Source organism: Gopherus evgoodei, chromosome 5 (genome assembly GCF_007399415.2).
Source record: "Gopherus evgoodei ecotype Sinaloan lineage chromosome 5, rGopEvg1_v1.p, whole genome shotgun sequence".
Lineage (NCBI taxonomy): Eukaryota > Metazoa > Chordata > Testudines > Testudinidae > Gopherus > Gopherus evgoodei.
The window spans coordinates 111,038,804-111,063,692 of record NC_044326.1 but is presented as its reverse complement, the minus strand read 5'-3'; the positions used below and the strand labels follow the sequence as shown (position 1 = coordinate 111,063,692).

The window sequence follows — 24,889 nt, the reverse complement described above, 5'->3', positions numbered from 1 at the left end:
AAGACAGCAGAATGCAGCCCTAAACTGCTTCAGCTAACTTTAGCGTAGGTCCAATAACCAGCAATGCTATCTCTTGTTTGTTACAGTGATAAAAGTACAGTGATAAAAGTTTTCTAGGGGGTTTTCAGCAGAGTTTTCCTTACCCCTCTGGAGTACACCATGATAGGACGGTGTCACCTAGGCCTGAACCTGTTGTAGGTATTTCAGCCAATATTTATAACCGTATTGTTGCTAGGGTACAGAATATAAGGATGTATAGGCTTGTATTGATATTTTGGATGTAACCAACACTAAGTGGCCAGTGGACTAATAAAGGAATGATTGTGTGGAAAGTAAGTCATGATAAACCTTGTTATGTACAACAGTGTTTGACTTCTCAATCACCATCTCATCTGTGGCATAAGTCTATTGATAATGATATCAGCAGAATAATGATTATGGCCTAAAATGCTAATTATCTAAAAAGGGTCAGATTGCGGTCCTTCCTACATGCACAGTGCATGGCAGAAAGGGATGTAATGACACCCCCTTTTTTCTTTGGCTTGCTACCCAGAGAATAGCATATGGTAGCCAGGGGCAGGGGTGGCTCCAGGCCCCAGCACGCCAAGCGTGTGCTTGGGGTGGCAAGCTGCGGGGGGCACTCTGCTGGCGCTGCAAGGGCAGCAGGCAGGCTGCCCTCGGCAGCTTGCCTGCAGAGGGTCCGCTGGTCCCGCGGCTTTGGAGGACCTCCCGCAGGTGTGGACCCTCTGCAGGCAAGCCACTGGAGGCAGCCTGCCTGCCATGCTTGGGGTGGCAAAATCCGTAGAGCTGCCCCTGGCCAGGGGCAGGGGATGGGCAGAGCCTTGGCTTCACCTCCCAAACATGCCTGCCAAGGCAGCTCAGCCAGCATGTAGGTGGAAGTAATCTATTTCCCCCTAAAGAGGGGGAAAGGAGGAAGGAACCAGGAACCAGACTGTGACTCTCTGAATAACTATCTGGCTTCCAGTCTGCCCTGAAGCAATGCAACTAACTGCCACCCCTTTCTGAGCACCCGTGGCAAAGCCACAATCTAGCTTTAGTGAGGAGAAGGGAAGATTCAAGCCAAAGGTTAGGAGTATGAAGAGTCAAGTGTTAGCAAGCAACGGGGGAAATGGGAGAAGAAATACCAATCACTGGGAGTTGGTCACTGATGGTAATGACTTGGGATCAGGGGAAGGAAGCAGCAATGGAAGGAAAGGAAGGGATAATGAAAAGAGGAAATGAGAATAACAGTTGGAGGACAGAGAAAAGAATCTGCATTTCTGCTGTATTTTCCCTTCTCCTTATCCCTAAAAGAGATAGGCAGAAGGATGGAACGAGATATATTTAAGGGAAGAAAACACATACTTACTGGTGCCTTGAAAACATTCAAGAACTTAATAATAGTCATCGGTACCAACCACCTGTCACTAAAAGCAGTGTGTGTGTGTGTGTGTGTGTGTGTGTGTGTGTGTGTGTGTGTGTGTGTGTGTGTGTGTGTGTGTGTGTGTGTGTGTGAGAGAGAGAGAGAGAGAAATATTAAAGAATGTAAGCTATTGTGTACAGTTAGCCATTTGTCTTTGGCTAGGGTTAGCAATGGTTACATAAATTAAAATGGCAAAATCAAGGATAGTTAAACATGTGGCACAACGCTTCTACAGTGGATTAATTTCTGCCCTTCAAGAAGAGTACATCTGATGATCTGGTAGGTGTTTTCCATCTAAGTACTATGATTCTTTGATTTAGGAAACATACAGGACACATATATTTTGGTTTTCATAACCAAAGACAAAAGCCTCATTACTTTGTAACGTAGGGGTTCCTTTTAACCTTCTCTGGGTATGAGAAATCTCATTAATAATACACGTTATCAGATTACAAAACAATTTTCCTCTGAGTTGTTAAGTATAAAGATGAAACAAAAGAAAGGTATAGTATAGTACTTCAAGAGAGAAAGCTGTCTATTAATAAGGAGATAGAATATCAGAATTTAAAGTCCCTTAATATTTTAAATGGCACAGGTTTTATCTCAGAAAATCATTGAGGCAAAAATCTCACCAGTAACAATGAGAAGGTTCTACTATATAGCTATAACAATGCAAAAATCAAAAGTAAAGCCACACTTGATTTAGTTTTACTTTAAAGTATCCATTTACTTACAAACCTTAAGATACATGTTGCAAATTGTATCACTTTATTCTAGCTAAACAATCTATGAATAGATAAATGAAGACATTCTTACAGATATATGCTCTTTAATAACTGGACCTGATTCTTACTTACATCTTTGTAACTCCACTGAAGCTGAAGAAGTTACACAGTACGGTGCAAATGAAATCAGAATCAAATCCCATTCACCTCGTAGAAATAACAGGATCAGGTTTGCAACAGAAAGCCAATAAAATGATGCAGTGTAGTTTGGAAAGGAGGATTTTGACCTGCCTAAGAATCTTATTCTAAATATACTGAGTAGCTCAGCAAAGTGCAGGAAGCTGAGAAGCCCAGGGTGGCAGCCAGGCTCCCAGAAGGGAATGGGGAGCTAAGAGCCTGGGGGAGCAGCTGGGTTGTGGAGAGATCCGCCCCCAGTGTCCAGGAAGCTGTCACTTTCCCGGTGGGGAGCGGGGAACCAAGAAGTCCGGTGTGGCTGCCCCATCCCCGCCGGAGAACCGAGGAGACCGGGGGCCAGCCGGGCTCCCAGCAGGAAGCTGAACGCACAACTGAGAGCAGCCCTGGCTCTCAGCCCCTCACACTATCCCTCTTAAGTTGGTGGAAGCGCTCCCTGGTGAGGATGTGCACCACTGACAGAAGGGCAGTGTGGACATGAACCACCACATAATTCCTGCACTGGGCTATAAGTCGACCTAACATAGGTTGACTTGAGTTTATAGTGTAAACATGCCATATGTTACATCTAAATCAGCCAGACTAGTTTGTCTAGCCATTCCTGGGCTAAACCTTCCCATGTGTGCAAAGAAATAATAATAATACAACAAACCAAACATCATTGTTGTTCTTTGTGAATTTAGCAGAATCCTTTAGTTCCCATTCATTTTTAAAATAGCATCAAATATTTCACAAGGCAGGGGATCCTACAAAGTCTCACTCCCATAAGTATCCTTGCTCACACTAGATAAGCATGTTTCGTTCTTTCTGATACACTACATTTTAGCTGACTCTTCCTTTTGCTGTGTTGCACACTGCTGATTAATGAGAATTTGCAACTTGTGAGTGGAAAGGATTTAAGCAGTAAGCAAGGCGGTAAAGTACACAGTCTAATTCATTTTTATATAATCTCCATGTTGAGTGAGAAATCTGTATAAATAGTCCAGGATGCCCTTAAGATAAAATTCCTCAGACAGGGCCGGGTCCTGTAAGGCTGCTCTCATGAGATTAATCCAATGGGACTCCTGCATGAGTAAGAATATTCTCCTGACTGAGGATCTGCAAGATCAGCCTAAGTAATATAACAAATGTGGATTTTCTTTACAGGAAATCCTGCATTATTCACATTGTCTTTATGCAGATGTCTCACAAGAGTTAAAGAGTTAAATACTCATGTGAAGTGGAAATACAGTCAGAGCAGCTGAGAGAGGTAAAGCAAACATAGCTCACAGCTAAGTCTGGTTCAACTACTTTTCAATGGAACACTGGATTTTCAACTAAATAGAGTTTTTCACTGAAAGTGCTTGTTTTCTGTAAACAAATTGGAAACTTCATCCAAAAAACCAAACACCCCAAAACCAAAAGGTTTTCAGGTTTTGATGTTTTACCAAAATGTGGAAAATTTTCAGCAGAAATTTTTGACGAAAATGGGAAAAAATTATTTTCATCAACATTTTTCATGAGAAAAAAAAATTTTCTACCAGCTCTGCCTACAACCTCAGGCTTGCTCAAAGCATACCTGACTACCTGCCAGCCCAGGGGACTGGTTCAACAGCTAGGAGTCTATGCTAGTGGAAACCACTGGTAGTTGCACCCACCAGTTTCTGAGTGATTTGTGGTGGCAGGACAGCACGTAGCAGATAGAATACGATTGAGGGTCTAGCCAAGAGATATGTAGAAGTGAAAAGTCATGTACTTTCCTAGCTTGCTTGCTTCATGAAAATCCTTTCCATCTGCGCAAATTGCAATCAGTCATTAACGGAATGTAACATAACATGGAGCAAAGGGAGAAAAGCAGCTGAAAATGACAGTTATCAAAAAGAGAAAAAACAAACCTATTAAAAAGAAAGTATCAGAGGGGTAGCCGTGTTAGTCTGGATCTGTAAAAGCAGCAAAAGAGTCCTGTGGTACCTTATAGACTAACAGACATTTTGGAGCATGAGCTTTCGTGGGTGAATACCCACTTCGTCAGATGCATGTAGTGGAAATTTCAAGGGGCAGGTATATATTATGCAGGCAAGCTAGAGATAATGAGGTAGTTCAATCAGGAGGATGAGGCCCTGTTCTAGCAGTTGAGGTGTGAAAACCAAGGGAGGAGAAACTAGTTCTGTAATTGGCAAGCCATTCACAGTCTTTGTTTAATCCTGAGCTGATGGTTTCAATTTGCAGATGAACTGAAGCTCAGCGGTTTCTCTTTGAAGTCTGGTCCTGAAGTCTTTTTGCTGCGGGATGGCCACCTTAAGGTCTGCTATAGTGTGGCCAGGGAGATTGAAGTGTTCTCCTACAGGTTTTTGTATATTGCCATTCCTAATATCTGATTTGTGTCCGTTTATCCTTTTCCATAGTGACTGTCCAGTTTGGCCAATGTAATAGCAGAGGGGCATTGCTGGCATATGATGGCGTATATTACATTGGTGGACGTGCAGGTGAATGAAACCGGTGATGGTGTGGTGATCTGGTTAGGTCCTGTGATGGTGTCGCTGGTGTAGATATGTGGGCAGAGTTGGCATCGAGGTTTGTTGCATGGATTGGTTCCTGAGCTAGAGTTACTATGGTGTAGTGTGCAGTACTGGTGAGAATATGTTTCAGGTTGGCAGGTTGCCTGTGGGCGAGGACTGTCCTGCCACCCAAGGCCTGTGAAGGTGTGGGATCATTGTCCCAGGAGGGGTTGTAGGTCCCTGATGATGCATTAGAGAGGTTTTAGCTGGGGACTGTATATGATAGCCAGTGGAGTCCTGTTGGTTTCTTTCTTGGGTTTGTCTTGCAGTAGGAGGCTTCTGGGTACACGTCTGGCTCTGTTGATCTGTTTCCTTATTTCCTCATGCGGGTACTGTAGTTTTGAGGAATGCTTGGTGAGGATTTTGTAGGTGTTGTTCTCTGTCTGAGGGGTTAGAGCAGATGCGGGTGTACTTCAGTGCTTGGCTGTAGACAATGGATCATGTGATGGCCCGGGATAGAGCTGGAGGTAAGGAAGGTAGGCACAGCGGTCGGTAGGTTTTCGGTTACTAGGGTGGTGGTAATGTGACCATCATTATTTGCACCATGGTATCTAGGAAGTGGACCTCCTGTGTAGATTGGTCCAGGCTGAGGTTGATGGTGGGGTGGAAGCTGTTGAAATCATGGTGGAATTTTTCCAGAGGACTCCTTCCCATGGGTCCAGATGATGAAGATGTCATCAATGTAGAGTAGGTAGGAGAAGGGGCGTGAGTGGACCAGAGCTGAGGAAGCGTTGTTCCAGGTCGGCCATAAAAATATTGGCGTATAGGCCACGTGGGTGCCCATAGCTGTGCCACTGATCCGGAGATATATATTATTATTAAATTTGAAATAGTTGTGTGTGAGGATAAAGGCACAGAGCTCAGCAGCCAGTTGTGCTGTAGCATCATCAGGGATACTGTTCCTGACAGCTTGTATTCCATCTGTGTGGGGATGTTCGTGTGAGAGCCTCTACATCCATGGTGGCTAGGATGGTGTTTTCTGGAAGGTCACCAATGCATTGTAGTTTCCTCAGGAATCAGTGGTGTCACGGAGATAGCTGGGAGTGCTGGTGGCCATAGGGTCTGAGTAGAGAGTCCACATATCCAGACAGTACTTCAGTGAGAGTGCAAATGCCCGAGATGATGGGGGGTCCAGGATTTCCGGGTTTGTGGATCTGGATAGTAGATAGAAATAACCCTGGTCGGGGCTCTAAGGGTATGTTGATTTGTTCCGGTGTTAGTGTAGGGAGTGTCCTGAGTAGATGTTGCAGTTTCTTAGTGTATTCCTCAGTGGGATCTGAGGGAAGTGGCCTGTCTAATTTGGTGTTGGAGAGAGTTTGCTGGCAGCCTCCTCTTTGGTAGTCAGACCTGTCATGATGACAACAGCACCTCTTTATCAGCCTCTTTGGATGATAATGTCTGCGTGGTTTCTGAGGCTGTGGATGGCATTGCGTTCCGCATGACTTAGGTTATGAGGCAAGCGATGTTGTTTTTTTCCACAATTTCTGCCTGGCACGTCGGCGGAAGCATTCAGTGCAGAGTGTCCAGACCTGTCATTTCGACCCTCAGGAGGAGTCCATGTGGAGTTCTTCTTCTTGTGCTTTGGTGGGAGGGTACCTGTGTATCAGTGCACTGTTCAGTGTTGTCCTGAAAGTATTCTTTGAGTGGGAGATGGGAGGAAGTAGGCTTCCAGATCGGCGCAGAAACTGTATCATGTTGGTCGGGGGTGGCAGGGCAGAAAGAGAGTCCCCGAGATAGGACTGACTTTTCTTCTGGGCTGAGTGTGTAGTTGGATAGATTGACGATATTGCTGGGTGAGTTGGGGGTACCACGGTTGTGGCCCCATGAGGCAGGTAGGAGTTTAGACGGTTTACAGTCCTTTTTCCTTTGTAGAGAGGTGAAGTGAGTAATGTAGATCTCCTGTCTTATTTTAGTGAAGTCCGTTTGTATGGAAGTTTGGTTATTGATGAGAGTCTCCAGGTTGAAGAGCTCTTTTTTGATGTTTTCCTGTTTGCTGTATAGGATGCTGATCAGGTGGTTCCTCAGTTTCTTTGATAGAGTATGGCATAATCTCTCACTGTGGTCTGTGTAGTATGTAGATAGCAGTGGATTTTTTACCTTTAGTCCATTTGGTATGATGTCCATCCGTTTGCATTTGGAAAGGAAGATGATATCTGTCTGTATTTTTGCAAGTTTCTTCATGAGGTTGATGGATTTCCACTCCATATGGCTAAATGCAGTGCCTTGCATGGTGTCAAGTATCAGAGGGGTAGCCATGTTAGTCTGGATCTGTAAAAGCAGCAAAGAGTCCTGTGGCACCTTATAGACTAACAGACGTTTTGGAGCATGAGCTTTCGTGGGTGAATACCCACTTCATCAGATGCATGTAGTGGAAATTTCCAGGGGCAGGTATATATATGCAGGCAAGCTAGACTGTAAACTGGACAGTCACTACGGAAAAGGATAAATGGACACAAATCAGATATTAGGAATGGCAATATACAAAAACCTGTAGGAGAACACTTCAATCTCCCTGGCCACACTATAGAAGACCTTAAGGTGGCCATCCCGCAGCAAAAAGACTTCAGGACCAGACTTCAAAGAGAAACCGCTGAGCTTCAGTTCATCTGCAAATTTGAAACCATCAGCTCAGGATTAAACAAAGACTGTGAATGGCTTGCCAATTACAGAACTAGTTTCTCCTCCCTTGGTTTTCACACCTCAACTGCTAGAACAGGGCCTCATCCTCCCTGATTGAACTACCTTATTATCTCTAGCTTGCCTGTATATATATACCTGCCCCTTGAAATTTCCACTACATGCATCTGACGAAGTGGGTATTCACCCACGAAAGCTCATGCTCCAAAATGTCTGTTAGTCTATAAGGTGCCACTGGACTCTTTGCTGCTATTAAAAAGAAAGAAAATAAACTGAATTCTGTATTGCCAGATGCACTCTATACAATTCAAATAACAAAATTATTAAGATGCTTTCTTCTTCTCTGAAGCTGAATGAGCAATAGCACCAGAGGGATTTTTTGATAAAATTTCTAGTGTATGTATAATCTGGAGATTGGGAAAAATTAGGTGCAAGTACTGTTTCACTCTCCTTTTTGTGCTCTAGTTTAACTCTTTGCTGGAGCTCATGTCAGAGTTTCTTCTTTTCAGGATTTTTCATTAAACTGAGTCAAACTCGGCAGCACTGCATTTATAAACCATGAATGTCACTTCTATTTGTTAGCTACCAGTCACTGTCAAGAAGAGAAACACCTATATCTAATGGTATTTGGATAGAGCAAGAGGACTGAACTGATTCTCATAATGAGTTATAGTGGATTACATTTTGTTTTTTATATATATAGTCAATACTGAATGAGGAGAATCTAACGTTGCTATTCAAATCATGGAGTGTGCACCCCGAGTTTGAGCACCTGCATTCCTGACAATACAATATTTCAATGTCTCTGTCTTCTTAATATGCATGTTTTTCTCTCAGCTGCTTTTTTCCTTTGTTGTATCATTCATTAATGGGAGATTGGCATGTATGCAAAGGGAGAGGTTTTGAAAAGCAAGCAAATCTTGTTCATACGGTTACTTGAGTAGCCTATATTTTGTGAGAAATGGTTCACTTTGTCTTTTCACTGTAATCCTCTCTCTTCTTGCTCCTTTCCAAATTATATTTCCTCTCCTTTTCCCCCATGCCTTCCCCTTCTGTCCCAATATATCCACATTCCCCTCCCCTCCATTTCAACTCTCTTTGATCCTTTCTCCTTTTGATACTCCTGCCTTTCCCAATAGTGATCTGATGATGCATTTCACCAGGTAAGGAGGTAGGAGTATATTTGCAGGTGAACTGACATGCCTGATTCCCTATAGAATTATAACCACCTCCATTTTACAGAGTAGGGTATATTTCTGAGTGTAAACTTTTTCACGTTCATTTCATGAAGTCTTGGAACACCTCCCACTGCCTAGTTTTCACTTTAAGCAAAATGCCAATGAAATGTCTGTTTTTCACATTGTAAATATGCAAAAAATGCAAAATTATGCTCAATTTTAAAAGCAAAGGTTTTTTTCCCTTGGAAAATGGGGCCTTTTTTGCTTGAGTATTATGTGACATAGATGAGATATTTTTCTCTCTTAAAATGCCCCTTTTACAAGTTTCTGGCAAAATCCCAAAACCCAGTGGACATTTTCTGTAGACCATACACAACATACATTTCCATTGCCTTCAGAGAAACTACTCACGATATACTCTGGTGTGAGAGAAATATCAGATCTTCTCACTTTCAAGTATAACATAAGAACGGGCATACTGGGTCAGACCAAAAATTCATCTAGCCCAGTATCCTGTCTTCTGACAGTGGCCAATGCTAGGTGCACCAGAGGGAATGAACAGAATAGGTAATCACCATATGATCCATCCCAGTTGTCGTCCATTCCCAGCCTCTGTTTGCCAGAAGCTAAGGACACCATCTCTGACCTATCCTCCATGAATTTATCTGGTTTTTCTGTTTTGGTTTGGTTTGGTTTTTTGGAACCATGTTATAGTCTTGGCCTTCACAACATCCTCTGGCAAGGAGTTCACAGACTGACGATGTGTTGTGTGAACAAAATACTTCCTTTTGTTTTAAACCTGCTGCCTATTAATTTCATTTGGTGGCCTCTAGTTCTTGTGTTCTGAGAAGGAGTAAATAACACTTCCTTATTTACTTTCTCCATACCAGTCATTCTATAGACCTCCATCATAGTAGTTTTGTCTTTCATTAAGAACAAATTTGTGCATCTGGAATCATTACCAAAATTCAAGGCAGAGACAGCAACAGATTTTTAAGGTGGCCCTGCATTCACTGGCTTATGTGTGTTTTTTCAGGAGACCTTCAGACAATCTTTTAAATCGGCAACTCCCGTAGAGAGGCTTGACTTGCCCTTTAAGTGTCTACATGTTTTAACCTGCTTTTGTAACAGCTTAGGTGTTAGAAACAGAAGGGCTACTTTCTCTGGAAATTGTGGAGCTAACACATTTTAGTGATGCCAGAATTGGTAATCTGTAATGTTACTGTTGTAGCAATTCCTGCAGCTCCAGGGTATGAGAATCACAGTGTGCAGCCAGTTTAAACCAAACACATTACAGTACTGAAAGGCTCTGCTGCTTCAGTTTCTCAAGCATTGTGTAGATGGATTGTTTGCATACATATTGAGTTGACTTTTTAGACTGTAAAGAATTGAGGTCTGATTTTCATTAGCAGCCTCCATTTTCTACTTATTTTGTTCCACTGGTAAATAGTTTCAGGGGTAATTTTATGGGCACATTTTATTAAAATATTGGTTGTATCAGGTTTTTAGCTGATTAATTTTGATTGCAGATCATTAGACATCTAAGTGTTATGAAATATGCCTGCAAATTTAAATAACAACAGTTCCATGCTGGCATAAAAATGTGGATGCAAAACTGGAGGCCAAGTGGAGGCCCTTCTGAAAATCAGGGGATTCGATGCTAAGATGTGATGAAAGTATGCACCAAGTCTTCTAGCAGTACAATTTATAGTTGCAGGAGTAATTTCATCACAGATGAACAGCTGGAAAGTATGTCCAAAAAAGAGTGAAATATAATCCAATCTGAACTATGATTGTTTCAACGCAATATTTCTGTGGTAGCCTGCTGAATCTGGTAGCAGAAATTTAATGAAAAGTAATTTGTGTGTGAAAAATATGAGCATGTATTCATGTAATTACAATCTGTACCATCATACATATGTATCACAGGGCCGGATTAAGGTTGAACAAGCTTAGCTGAAGCTTTCAAAAAAAAAATCAGCATGAGAGAGACACTTGACATGGAAGATTTTAGCTCTAGCACTTAAAGTTTGGCAAAGCTGAAAGCAACTGGAAACAGAGTCTTTATAATGGAAAGTGACAGGCAACCTAAAGCATAGGTGACAATCCCAGTTCTGCTTGTAACATACATACACGGCCACCAGATTTGCAGTATAAGCCTAATCAGGATAGTTTTTATTTTATATACACAAAATAAAATCTACCATGCTTAGATCTTTCATTTTGTGTTGAGAATGACTGGTCTTGCAATTTCTATAGCTAGAGAGGGCAAGATGGCAGCTAGAAACACTTTTGTTTAATGCTTACTTCCTCTGTCGTGCATGACTTTCTCCCCTTGCCTTTCAGGCTGACCAAAGCTTCTCATTTGTCTTTTGTTGTGATCTGGGGGCTGCGATGCCACACAAAACCAGGGAAGATGATGAAGATCACCAACCTGTCATACTTCTGGATGTACACCATCTGAAACTAAATTAAGAATGCAGATTGCTGCTGGTGGGCATTCCCTGCTGGTCACTGCTCACTCAACTCCCATTTACTAGCAAGGGCCTAGGGATATAGTTATTTAGCAGCTAGCAAGGAGTCTCTTCTCTACAACAGACTTTGGGGCAATAAAGGCCATGCAGGGGTGGCTAAATGGAAAATAGGATAACCTTATTCTGTGGCTAATGACCTAGGAAAAATGATAATATTGAACAAGTCCAAGGGTTAGTCACTAAATGTCAATTTTTGGTACAAAGTTCAATGTAGATAATGTTATAAAAGTCTCTCATGCTATTATTGAGGAGGATGCTGTTCTCCAGAGAAAAATGGAAACACAAGAAATTCAGAGTAAAAACAAAAATGCTGGTGCTAGCTGCAGTGGTGCTTGTGATGTGGACACCTTTGTACTAGGTATGAAACAAGGTAACATATATAATAAAATGGCCTTATTGCTTCCTTCTTTCAGGTGGTAAAAATGATGATTGTCGTTGTGTTGACATTTGCAATCTGCTGGTTGCCCTACCACATTTACTTCATAGTTACTGGGATCTACCAACACTTAAATCGGTGGAAATATATTCAGCAAATCTACCTAGCCAGCTTTTGGCTGGCCATGAGCTCCACAATGTACAATCCCATTATCTACTGCTGCCTTAATAAGAGGTAAGAGAATCATGAAACTATTGGGGGAGGAGGGTGAGCTTAGCCAGAATATAAATGATTTGAATGTGAAAGATGCAGAGTAATTTTCACTTCAGTAGTAAAGATTCCCAATGAGAGGAAAAAATATATATATCATGTGAGGTGAAAGCCTCCTTCGGGTTTCTGTTCAATGCTAATACTATTCTTCCAGTGAACACTTGTGGCATTGACAAATGTAAGAGCAACATTTAGCCTTGCAGGGGCTTAGCTCACCTGCCACATTCCACATGCGGAAGGCCTAATAAAATCAATGGAAGTTCCACTTGTCAGGCTTGCAGAACCAGGCCCTAATACACCAAATATAAATTAAGGTTGCTTTGCTGTTAGTGGTGTATGCCACAATTTATATATATTTGCTAACTAATCATTACTCCAAAGATATTTATAGCATGACTTTACGAGGTGAGCAGTCAGAATGCAATTTAAAATAAAGCTTTATTGTAGTATTATTGATCACACCACAATATTTCTACATTGCAGTCTGATTGGACGATAAAATGAATGCTCATAGCCTTATTACTCAGTCCTAAAGCATATGTAGTTGGAGATGCTGCGGGGGGGAAAAAGTCACACATACTCCTAGGTTCTTATTTTCAAGGGGGCTGCATTTGCAGTTGACTTCACTGGGATTTGTGGGTGCTTACCCTGTTGAAAAAATCAGGCCACAACTGTTTAAGGGACTCTTTATGGGCATGAGTCACCTCACCTGGATCAGACTGCACGATCAGGGTCTAAATAAGTACTATTCAGAACATGTGCCATTACACCTCTTCACAAATAACTTTACTTTTACATATCTGCTCATTTTTCATTTCCATGAGTGTTACTGAATTAAAACCATCAAGAGCTTGAGAGAGAACCTGGCTGGGGAGGGAGTGGCCCACCCCTTCCACTCCCCACCTGGGTCAGGCTGCCAGGGCCAGGGCCTGAGCAAGCCAAAAACATACTAGGCCTGGGTGGGTAGCAGAGGGTGCAGGCAGCTGCCACCTTCCCAGCCAGGCTGTCTCTCAGGCAGCTGCTGCACAGCACAGAGGCAATGACCAGGAGCGGCCACACTCAGCCAACTGGAGAAGTGACTCTGTCCCACCCCTTCTGCTCCCCGCCCAGACCCGGCTGCCAGGGACAGGGGCTGAATGTGCCAGGGAGCAGGTGCAGTAGAAGTACAGAACCCCTCACTCTCCTCACTGGAAGGCTGAGCAGAAATGGTGGGGGGGACTCTTCACTCTACGTCTTGCCTATGAATGTTTTCACCAAGTATCTTTCTTCTCAGGTTCCGAGCTGGTTTCAAGAGAGCATTCCGTTGGTGCCCATTTATTGAGGTGTCCAGCTATGATGAGCTGGAGCTCAAGGCAGCCAGGTTTCATCCCACCAGACAAAGTAGCTTGTACACTGTGTCCAGAATGGAGTCTAGCACAACAGTAGTGTTTGATCCAAATGATGGAGATCATTCCAAATCCACTCGTAAGAAAAGGGTTGTTTCACGGGACACAAACTTCAATGGCTGTTCACGCAGGAATTCCAAAACCACCTCGACAATGTCGAGTTTTATCAGCTCACCCTATACATCAGTGGATGAGTATTCTTAAGGCCTTGGGTAAATTTGTGATGGGCATGAAAAGAGCAGTATTGTACATAAACGAGACAATGCTATTCTACCTTAGAACCAATATCCAAGCTACTGGATGGCAGTCAAGATTCAGTTGATGAGCCCTGGTTGTAAATACCATATGATTTATTGGCTCTGCTTACATTTGTGCTTTGGAAAAAAAAGAGGAACTATAAGATGTCTGTTTACATGAGTATGAAAACACGGTGACATCTTGTACATAGAAATGTTTGTAAGAATTATTTTAAAACAATACAACATCAAACTCTTGCTCCTTCACTAGGATCAAATGCTGACCTATAGCTGACTTGCTGATATTTAAGTTTCACAGACCAAAATGTAACCAGACAGCTTCAAAATAACGACAGTTCAAACTTCACTGAATTTTTATATTATTTGTGAATTCTATTGGAGAAAAGTTACATAAGATTGGGTTAAAAATTCCTTTTGTATCGAGTCTTGATAAGTTCCAAATCCAGTCTGCTGTTGTACAAATTCATGTGAGTGATCCTACTGAAGTCAATGTGAATAGGATTTAGCTCTGTGCAGAGGCCAAACTGTGTACCACTTAAATCCCACTTAAGACTAACTCAAACCCCAAAATAGGGCTTAAGTGGTTCATAGGCCTTGTTCTGGCCCCTGCACATGCAGGAATACCACCTTGTTTGAGGCAAATAGGACTTATTTGACCCACCATTGGAGTATCTTTCAGTAGGAACACCAGACTACAACCTCAAAGTGAAGGTCAGAAAAGACAGTCTGTATCAAGAGATCTTTGTTAAACATGGATCCGGGGTGGCTCTAGGCACCAGTGCACCAAGCGTGTGCCTGGGGCAGCAAGCCGTGGGGGGCGCCCTGCCGGTCGCCATGAGGGCAGCAGTCAGGTATACCTGTGGGAGGTTGGCCGGTCCCACAGTTTCAGTGGCAATTCGGTGGCAGGTACACCAAAGGCACGGGACCAGCGGACCTCCCGCAGGCATGCTGCCAAAAGCCGCCTGACTGCCGTGCTTGGGGCAGCAAAATACATAAAGCCAGCCCTGCATGGATCAATGCTCTCCCGCTGAAGTATGAAGAGCCACTTCCTCAGTAAGGCATTGCAAATTAATGCCTTACTAGACAGACATAAAAATACTTAACTGCATTTGTATTCATTTTGACTGTCAGCCAACTTGTATACATAATTAAATTCAAACAAGTGAAGTGTATGGGCAGATATCTGTTTTCCTGCAAAAGCAAAAAACAGTGATTGTACTAAGTATAGTTTGCTTGCTCTGTCCCCAAATACAAACTCAGTTTTGGTTTGGGTTGAATCTCAAACCATAAAGGGTGTATTTTTCAGTGCAGGTTCAGATATGACTAATCTCTCACACAAGCAGCTTTTCCTTGCAAGATTTTGACCCAACGTATTATAATATTTTGATTTAAGATAAAAGAGAACTCTTTTGAGATCATGTCATCCTGCCAGTTTTTCCCTCGTTTTGTGCTAAAAACAGTTCTCAGGATTTTGTCACAATTGACTCCAAACCCAAAACTTGAATTCCAGATTAAGCCTGAGTCAGGGATGATGGTAGCCTAATCCTAATACACTTGGATATGACTCTTTACACTGGGACAGGAATCCAACAATCATTTGAGAAATGTGTGTGAGATTATGGCATATGAAAAAATATCCATCATGAAAGTTTCCTAGTGCTTCAGAGAATTGCAATGCTGTTCATTGAACTCTAAGGGCTTACTTTGGAATCCAGCCTTTATGGGGCTCTGTTTCTGCACCCACAAAATAGAATAAATCAATCATTTAAATGTCTAATACCTGATAGCTCCAGTTAGTACAAATTGTGGGTACAATCTATCTACAGGAAGCCTGCAGCTACTTGCACCTGAAATGGTAAAGGCAAAATCAGATCCCTTTAGAAATTTGTCCTCATAGACCATAGTTTTCCAAATATACATTTCCTTCAATAATGTGCATTCTTATGGGTGTATGTAGAAATCTTGTGATCACATTTTTGGAAGCTCGTTGTAAATATGAAACAAATCTAAGCATACAATCTTTTTATATTAGATTTAAAAGTATTCTTTTTAAAATGACTACTGTGGTAAAAGCCCAAAGAGCTGAGCACCTCTTGAGAGCTTCTGCACACCCACATTTCCACTGAAATCATTGGGCCAAATCTTGAAATCTGTATCCAGTTTTAACCTGTCCTTACTCAGACAAATGCCTCTGAAGACTGGAAAAAGTATAATTGCTTGACTAAGAATCAGTAAAAGGTTCAGGATTTCATCCAACATGGGTTGAGGGCACTCAGCATCATCTAAGAGACATCCTTAGAGATCAGACCATAAATTTGCCCATCCTGGATCTTTAACATCTCAGTCCTATTGTTACTGGACAGCAAGGAAATTTCAAAGGCATCTGATACTTAGACAAGGTGAATGAGACAACAGCAAATTAGGAATCATTAGAGAATCCAATTCAGGATTCACTGTTCAGGCTGGCCATTACCAACACACTTAACCATGAACATAACCCCTTAATGTCTTTAATATCAGAATTTTCCCATTTTTCTTTAACAAGAACTATTTTATAGTCCAGAAGTGTTAGTGTGTGACAAAGTTTAGATCCATATCCACCTAATACACATCTGGATGATCTAGAACAAATACAATTCTTTTTTATAATATACAGAATCTTTTCTATAATATCCAAGATATCTATTTTTAATCATACAGTACTTCTATCATACAAAACCAGAAGTTTTTTAATGTGCATAAAGACTAAAGGGTTGTGTGTGATACAAGTATGATTAAGAATAAAAACTGTCTTATACTGAAGCAGAACACAGTAATTCAGAGCAAGGACACAATGGATATTACACTTCAGGAAACTTTGGAGTTTGTTTAGAAACATGAATATGTGTACTTTATATATAATTTTATTGTACAAGTATGTTCGGTAACTTTAAAAAATACTATTTGTTTTCAATTGTATAATTGTAGAAGATAAAATTGTAAATGTAAATGTCAGGAAAAGTATACAGTTGAAAATATCTTTAAAAAAAAAAAAAAGATTGTGACCCCCCCCATTATGACATCTTTGCATTAACCCCAACAATTTCATTAAAGAAGCCAATTCTCTTTTATATTAGAAAATTATAAAAAATATAATAACTTGCAATTCCAGTGTCACATATGCCCTTCTCAGCAAGGACCGGATCCAAAGCCATTGACATCAAAGGGAAAGTCCCATTAACTTCTGGACCAGACCTTAAGTCATTGCTCATACATGCCAAATGCCTGTATTTATGAACAACAGGCCCTGTTTTTCAGCAAAATGTTTATCATTTAAAAAAAAAACAACCCTTTCCTAGTTCAGTATTTGTAATGTAATGCATACAACATGTCTGTTTTAATTTTTTGCCTCAAATGTCCTGATTTAAAGTTTTTAAATGCACACAAGTATGAAGATATACTAACACAACTCAACTGGGAGAGAGTCCCGACTGGCTACAAAAGCTAAGCATAGTAACTTTGTGCTTGTATATTATATGTGTGTATTGTAAAGGCTTTCTGGTTGTTCATGTACAGTTTCTGTCTATAAGGAAGTTATGTACAGAACATTTATTGTTGTTGAATAAACTGTATTTTTTAAATTGTGGCTATTACAAAAAAAGGCATTGTATTAATAAAAATCAGTATATGAATATACGTTGTGTACTTCAAACCGTGACTGTGGTGAGCTTATTTTGTTTTTCCTCTCTCTTATTTTAATCTTGAAAAAGACAGATGTACAATTTTAGGAGTCGCTTGTGACAATCCAATGTCAGAAATGTGCAGGTTTCCTCCTACTCTATATATACTTTTAAAATGCTGATGATAGCAAGAACAATTCAAATGCTCCAGAAGACAAAGAATGTGGTAAATAAGCCTTGGGGATGGGGGAAGCAGTAGATGTGGTATATCTTGACTTTAGTGAAGCTTCTAATACAGTCTCACATGATCTTCTCATAAACAAACTAGGGAAATACAGCCCAGATGAAACAACTACAAGGGGGGTTCACAGCTAGTTGGAAAACCATACTCAGAGTAGTTATCAATGGTTCACAATCAAGCTGGAAGGGCATATTGAGTGGGGTCCCACAAGGACCTGTCCTGGGTCTAGTTCTATTCAATATTTTCATAAATGGGTTGGATAATGGCGCAGAGAGTACACTTATAAATTTTGTGAGTGATACCAAGCTGGGAGTGGTTGCAAGTGCTTAGGAGGACAGGATTGAATTTAAAATGATCATGACAAACCAGAGAATGGTCTGAAATAAATAGGATAAAGTAATAGGATAAAATTCAATAAAGGACAATGCAAAGTACTCCACTTAGGAAGGAATAATCAATTGCACAAGTACAAAATGGGAAATGACTGCCTAGGAAGGAGTACTGCTGAAAAATAATGTGGGAGTTATAGTGGATCACAAACTAAATGAGTCAACAATGTAAAACTGTAAAAAGGCCAACATCAGTTTGAGACATATTAGCAAGACACAAATAATAATTCTTCTATTCTAGTTGGTACTGATAAAGCCTCAGCTGGAGCACTGTGTACTGGTCTGGGCACTACACTTCGGAAAAGAAGTGGACATATTGGACAAAGTCCAGAGGAGAGCAACAAAAAATAATTATTGGTCTAGAAAACATGACCTACAGAAAAAGTTGAAAAAAAATGGGTTTGTCAAGTCTGGAGCAGAGAACACTGAGAGGGGACATGATAATAGTCTTTTAAGTACATAAATGTTTGTTATAGAGAGTAGGGCAATAAATTTGTCTCCTTTCCCCCTGAGGACAGGACAAGAAGTAATGGGCTGAAATTGAAGCAAGGGAGTTTGAGGTTAAGCACTGGAACAATTTACCTAGGGAGGTTGTGGAATCTCCGTCATTGAGGTATTTAAGAGCAGTTTAGACAAACACCTGTCAGGGCTGGCCTAGATAATACTTAGTCCTGCCTCAGTGCAGGGAACTGGACAAGATGACCTCTCGAGGTCCTTTCTAGTCCTACATTTTTGTGATTCTAAGAATAGAGACAGTGGTAGGTAAATAGTTAATATACGAGGAGACTCTAGTATCCTCATTTGTGTCTAGGAAAGGTGTGGACTGAAGACCCATTATGCTGTTCTGCGGATGTCCATGATAGGGACATTACCCACATATGCTACAGAGGCTGAGCGTGCTCTTGTTGAATACCCTTGATTGTGTGGTACATGACAATACAGCTGGTGATCTAGCTGGAAAGTTATGATGTTGTTACAGAATGTCCTCTCATTTGTTCCATGCAGGAGACAAACAGCTAGGCTTTGTTATTGCCAAATAAAAAACTAATGTTCAGTGAACATCCAAAGCCGGCAGCTTTTGGATATCGTAATGATCATCTGGTTTTGGAAAGAAGATAGATAGATTGACTGAGTTAGAAATCAGATACCACTTTGAAGAGAAACTTAGGGTGCTGCCTAAGCTGCACCTTGTCCTTGTAAAAAAAATAAAAAAGTGTACAGAGGATCTCTAACTAGAGCATGTAGTTCCCCTGCGCTTCTTGCTGAAGTGGTGCCTATTAGAAAGGCCACCTTTGCTGAAAGGTAAAGCAACCAACAGGTGGCTAATGGTTTGAAACGGGGATCCATAAAAGCTGATAAAACTATGTTCAAATCCCACTGTGGAGTAGGATCTCTGATAGATGTGAACAGTCTTTCTAGGTCTTTAAGGAACCTGGTGGACATAGGGTTAGAGAATACCATCCTACCCATAACAGCTGAATAAAACACTAAAATTGCAGCCAGGTGCACTTTGATAGAACGGATCACCAAACCTGACTCTTTTAAGTGTAATAATCCAAAATCTTTTGAATCGTAGATTGTACAGGAAATAGACCGTAGCTAACTACTCAGATAGAGAAATACTTCTACTTACTAAGGTAAGTAGTCCTTGTGGATTAGTTCCCTACTATTATTCCCTACTATGTCTCCCTAAGCCTATGCCTTCCCCCTGGCTTGCCAGCCCCAGATTGAGGGTTATTATTAAGGGTTAAAAGCGAGAGAAAGTTTGGGGGGAGTGTAGACTAAACTACATTTTTGGAAATGAAATGAAAATTTTCATAGAAAAATATTCATCACTGTATATGTGCTAAAAGCTGATGTCTGATCCCTCCAGCTAGGTAGCGTTAATAAGAGCACATGATTATTCCAAATCCTACAGAACAAGGTGTAAAGGAGAATGATCCTGGGAAAGAAGAATGATCCTGGGGCTGAGAGACCAGAAGGAGAAATCAAAAGGGGAAAAGGGAGTCCAGGGAAAGATGCAAAAGAAAGAACCATGAAAGAAATGAAGAAAGAAGCACAGAAGTTAGGGGGGCAGGGCAGGATTTAAGGGGGAATTCAATGCCCTATTCCATAGGAACACCCTGCACAGCAGCAGGATACAGGTGTGGTATGAGGATCTGCTGCCACATTGATGCATCCATCCATTTCTGTGGTGAGCATTTTGCCACAATTTCAAAAGGAAAAATTTCAAAAATACCAAACATTGCTGGGTTTTTCCCAAAAGGTTTTGCTTTTTTTTTTTTTTTTGAAAAAATGTAATTGAAATTATTTTTCACTTTTTTTATTAGACCCCTTTTTCAATAAACAAGAATATCTGTGATGCTTTGCCATTGTCACATAACACGGAGGACTCCTCTCTATGTCCCCAGTTCACAAATACCTAGCACTTCACCTGGCTACTTCGCAAGGGTGCTGGACTCAGGATTTGGCTCCATGTTATCACCCAGCCAACCCTCAAACAGGACTGGCAGGGATCAAATATCTGCCTGATGCGCTGCCTCACTACTGAGTCTGAGCCCCAACCAAACGTGGGGCCCACGTCTCAAGGATCCAGACAATGAGTCATCTAGCCTACATATTACATCTCCCTTCAGAGAGTGAAGGAGATAACTAGCATTTGGAACTGATTGTGTTGACTTGCTTGATATGTGTGACACTGGGTAACAAAAATTGCCAGTGTAACTCAGCTGAAGCATTTGTCTCATTGTCTCAATGGAGTGTGTAATACAGCATGGCCAGAGGGCAGCAGCAGAGGGTTAGAAGGGATCCTTATTCCCTGTAGAGGGAAGAAAGTTTGCTATAGATTAATTAAAGAACCTGAAGCCAATTAAATCACCTGAAGCCAGTCACCTGATAAAACCCCCTGCTTCAATCAGACAAGTGAAGGTGTTGGAGCAGAGAGCAGTTTGGCACAGAGTGGATTGGTGTTCGAGCAGAGAACAGTTTGGAGGGAAGCACAGGAAAGTTTGGAGAAGTGCTGCGGTGGGCTAAGAAGACCAAGACCCCAGGTAAAGGGACACCTGGCTTGTGCCGAGGGAGGGCAGAAAGCCCCCACAAGCTGAAGGGCAGGAGAGGGAAGTAGCCCAGGGGAAGGAACTGCTAGTTCAAGTGGTTTATCGCTATCCCTAGGGCCCCTGGTCTGGGACCTGGAGTAGAGGGCAGGCCTGGATCCCTCCATCTCCACTCCCCTCCTCTAGGACACTAGTGGGGCAGTTAATATCCCAGTTCAGGGGCAAGAAACGCCCCCCCCCCCAAGAAGAGAAAGTGTGAGACCCATCATCATAGTGCCGGCAATTTGCCATAAGTGATAAAACGCTATCACCTCCATAGATTGTCTTGTCTGAATGACTGAAACATTAAAATCCCAGCAAGTGGTTTTTTAGTAATGCAGTTAAGTCTCTCTTTCTTCTAAGAAGCTATTTTACAAGAAAAGAGTTAAAACCAATAAATCAAAGGAAAGTACATAGTAAAGTATTTTTAGACATGATCTGATTAGGGCCAGCTCCAGTGTTTTGCCAAGCGGCGAAAAAAATAAAGCCGCAATCTACTGCCGGCGCTTCATTCTTCGGCGGCAATTCAGCAGCTGGTCCTTCCCTCCAAGAGGACTGAGGGACCAGCCGCCAAATTGCCGCCGAAGACCAGGACATGCCACCTCCTTCCATGGCCACCCCAAGCACCAGCTTGCTATGCTGGTGTCTGCAGCCGGCCCTGGATCTGATGGAAAGCAACCTGTACTTACATTTAATCATAATAGTGATAGGGTATATTAAGAAAAGTGGGTCAGGGAGGAGGGTTGCATCATTCTTGAAGATTTTTTTTTCTTCCCCAAGGTTACTGTTACAAATGAGGTTTCTTTATTCAGCAAATTAAACACATTTTCAAGGCTATATTTTTGGGTTGATGTTAGTCAGCCCACGCAGTAACTAGAAGCAATCACTGATTAGGTGAAATGTCACAATAATAGTTGTGTGGCACATGCTTTAAAATGAAGTCCCTTGACTCTGTCAAGTTACAGAGGGAGTGATGGATTACACAGCTAAACTTGTAGAAAACAAAAGCTCTGGTTGGCATGGGCCTGAGTTTTCATTATCAGTTTTTGAACAAATATTTTCAGTATCACTGAAATAACATTTCCTCTAAGTTATATGCCAACTGATACCCAACTCCTCTCACTGGAAGTTTGTACACAGCTTGTCCCAGTACAAATACACAAGTAAGGCCCCTCCTCCCCCCCCCCCCCGACTTGTGCAGCCATGTAGGACCATCTCAGATTCTGTGTTCAGCCTGTGTTCCAAATACTCTGTTTCCTCCACAACCAAGTGGGTGGAGAGGGGACAGGTAAAGGCAGAGCTGGCCTGCACTAGAAGACAAAGTAACCACATCCTGAAAAGAGGTGTCACCTCTTACCTTCCCCTGTAACACAAAGGAAAGAGGGAAGGAATCCTGGTTCTCAGAGGCATAATTCTTTCTCAGAGCTCCTGCTGGGGTAGTGTAGCTATTCATCACCCCATATTCGGGGCTGAATCTAAAAACTCAACCTAACCATTCGTGAAGAGTCTTTATTGAAAGCCTTAGTTGAATTTACTCACCGATCTTTCCCACAATGGACAGATTATCTCAGTATAATTCAGGTGGCTTTAGCTTTCATATCCATTGGGACAACCAGACTTCCCAAACATTGATCCTGAACATCAGGTTCCCCGGCCATGCCCGTGGCAGTCTTTGATGGCAAAGGAACCAGTATAACAAGAAGATAAACCTAACTGGTGCTCAACCTTGAGTTAATAAATAGAGATCTATATCTTCTTTGTAATAAATTGAACAAGAGTGAAAAGCCAGGGTTTCTGCATATTAAAAGCTAATTAATGAAGTAAGGAAGTAACAGCTTTAAGAAGAAAAAAATCATTTTACTCAAACAAACTAACCAGAATTCCTTGTTAAAATAAAGGAATGGTTACACTAACAAGAAACTGCTTTATTACAGGATATATTTAGTAAATTGCAGCCTGCTGACGGGTAATCCCTTGATGGCTCATTGTCAAGATTAAGGCACACTCTCAGAGCATCTGCCTACATTGTGTCTGCCTGGAGTTACCCTGACTTCATTAGTTGCTAATAATGCTCAAGTCTATTTACTTTGGGTCAGACCAATCCCTGAGTGAATGTGTAACCCACTAGTGAATATCTGATGATCCACAGAGGATATGAGTTGTTACAGCCCCTAGCTGTGAAGCCCTGTGTAATGGTTTGCTCACTGCTCTGGCACCTCATGTGAGCTGTGATGGGAATTAGCTCTGCATGTTGGTGCACGCTCTTCGGGTGATGACTCACTGCCATCACTACTGCTCGAGGACCAACATCTCTCCAAGGACCGTGGCGTCCTCTTCAGCGACACAGCCTCCAACCATGCCACACACTTTGCTCCTCCCTTCCAGGGGACCTGCAGTCCACTGTTCAGACACTTCCCTTAGTGGTTACTGCAGCAAATTGTCTGGACACTTCCTCGTTGCCCCAGCATCCTCTTTACCCTTGTCTAAGAGCCTCAGCCTGCAAATCCCAGCAGCCAGCCAGGATCTGTCTCTCGCTCCCCCGGTCCCTGCTAGAAGCACTGCTCTGTCCAGGGTGCTGGCAGTTCTTGCATCCCTCCAGAGACACTTTCTCCCTGGGCTCCCAGCAGAGAACTGCCTTCCTCTGCCCTAAAGCTCCTTTTTATATGGGCCTGCTTGACCTTGACTGGCTTCAACCCTTCTCTGATTGGCTGCCTCCTGCACAGCCTCCCAAGGCTCTATTAACCTCTTAGAGCCCAGTGTGGGGCAGGTGCCCCATCACACCTTGACTCTTTAGCTTAAGCTGTAGTGACTTGTGATTTTATGTCTAGAGGTCCCTGGTATTTCAACTAAGGCAGTAGCCATCACAAATGTGCATGGGAAATGAAGTATCATTATCCCTCCTTCTGTATATCCTCTAGGCATAGAGGCTGTATCCAGCTGCAGGTACTGAAGATAGAGACTGCTCCCTGACAGCATCCTGATAGGCACTAGCCACACAAATGGGGCAAGGAGGTAGAGGCCATGTCCTTGTCCCACTCTGCACCGGCCAACATAACTGGCGGAATGCAACAGAAGTAGCATGATGTACGGTCCTAAGGGGTGTAACTGTGGCTGTAATCCCTTGGTACACCATGGGAAGCTGCTGCTCTGCACCAACCCCAGTGCAGACCAGTGCCTAATAGTCACAATCTGTCCCAGTATCCCTATCATAAAGTAACAAGTATAGCTTGTCGCTTGCCCAAATGGAGTAGAAAGGAGTAAGGGCCAGCCCCTCCCACCCCAATCAATGGCAGCATTCAGGGTTCCAGATTTCACCTCTGAGCATTCTGGAGAGAGCAGGAATCCTATGCTTGATGCTTCCCCCTCTACCCATAAGCAAGTGGAGGGAAAATGGAGGACAGAGACATGGCTGAAGATCTAGACCACAATACATACATTTGAATACTAGAGATTTGTTTCTTCTTTCTTAGCTGCCAGGGCCTGAGTCCAAGGACTGAAAAAGAGAACTCTGACCTCAGGTTTTGGCAGGTAAAAAAGAAACTTCACTTGCTTTTTTAAAATATATTTATTTGTAATTGTGATAGGGTGTGACTCACCACGCTAGCACCTCCTGCTGGTCCTCTTGTGAATCAGCTCCACAGGTCAGTATGCCAACTCCCAGTGGTGTCTCACCTGCCGTCAGTGGCACAGTACCACAGTTTGACAATCCAGCCACTTCCTCAATGGCGAGTGGAGGTGGGGACCCAGGCCCACTTACTACTCTGGGTCCCAGGCCAGGGACCCTGTAGATGTCATCCACATGCTTCATTCCCTCCAACCTCTCAGTCTAATTCCCTTGGCCACTTCTCTACAGCACCAGCACCTATCTCTAGGCCTCAACATGCCAGTCTTAGCTGTCAGCCAGGAGTACACGCTCACTTCTCTGATCCTGCCCAGCACTGCTCTGTCCAAAGTGCTGGCTTTCTTCCTCCTGCAAGACAGCAGTGTTCCATCC

The 24,889-nt window shown here is 42.3% G+C and overlaps 1 protein-coding gene across 1 annotated transcript in view; it reads left to right on the top strand.

Annotated features, from left to right (window-relative positions):
- TACR3 (tachykinin receptor 3) overlaps positions 1-17,149 on the top strand; it is a 64,563-nt gene extending 47,414 nt beyond the window's left edge. The window contains exons 4-5 of the mRNA XM_030565506.1: positions 11,640-11,836; positions 13,146-17,149. Of these exons, the coding sequence (XP_030421366.1) occupies positions 11,640-11,836; positions 13,146-13,461 (513 nt within the window). The 3' untranslated portion in view covers positions 13,462-17,149. The remainder of the gene's footprint in view (positions 1-11,639; positions 11,837-13,145) is intronic.
- The last annotated feature ends 7,740 nt before the right edge of the window (positions 17,150-24,889 follow it).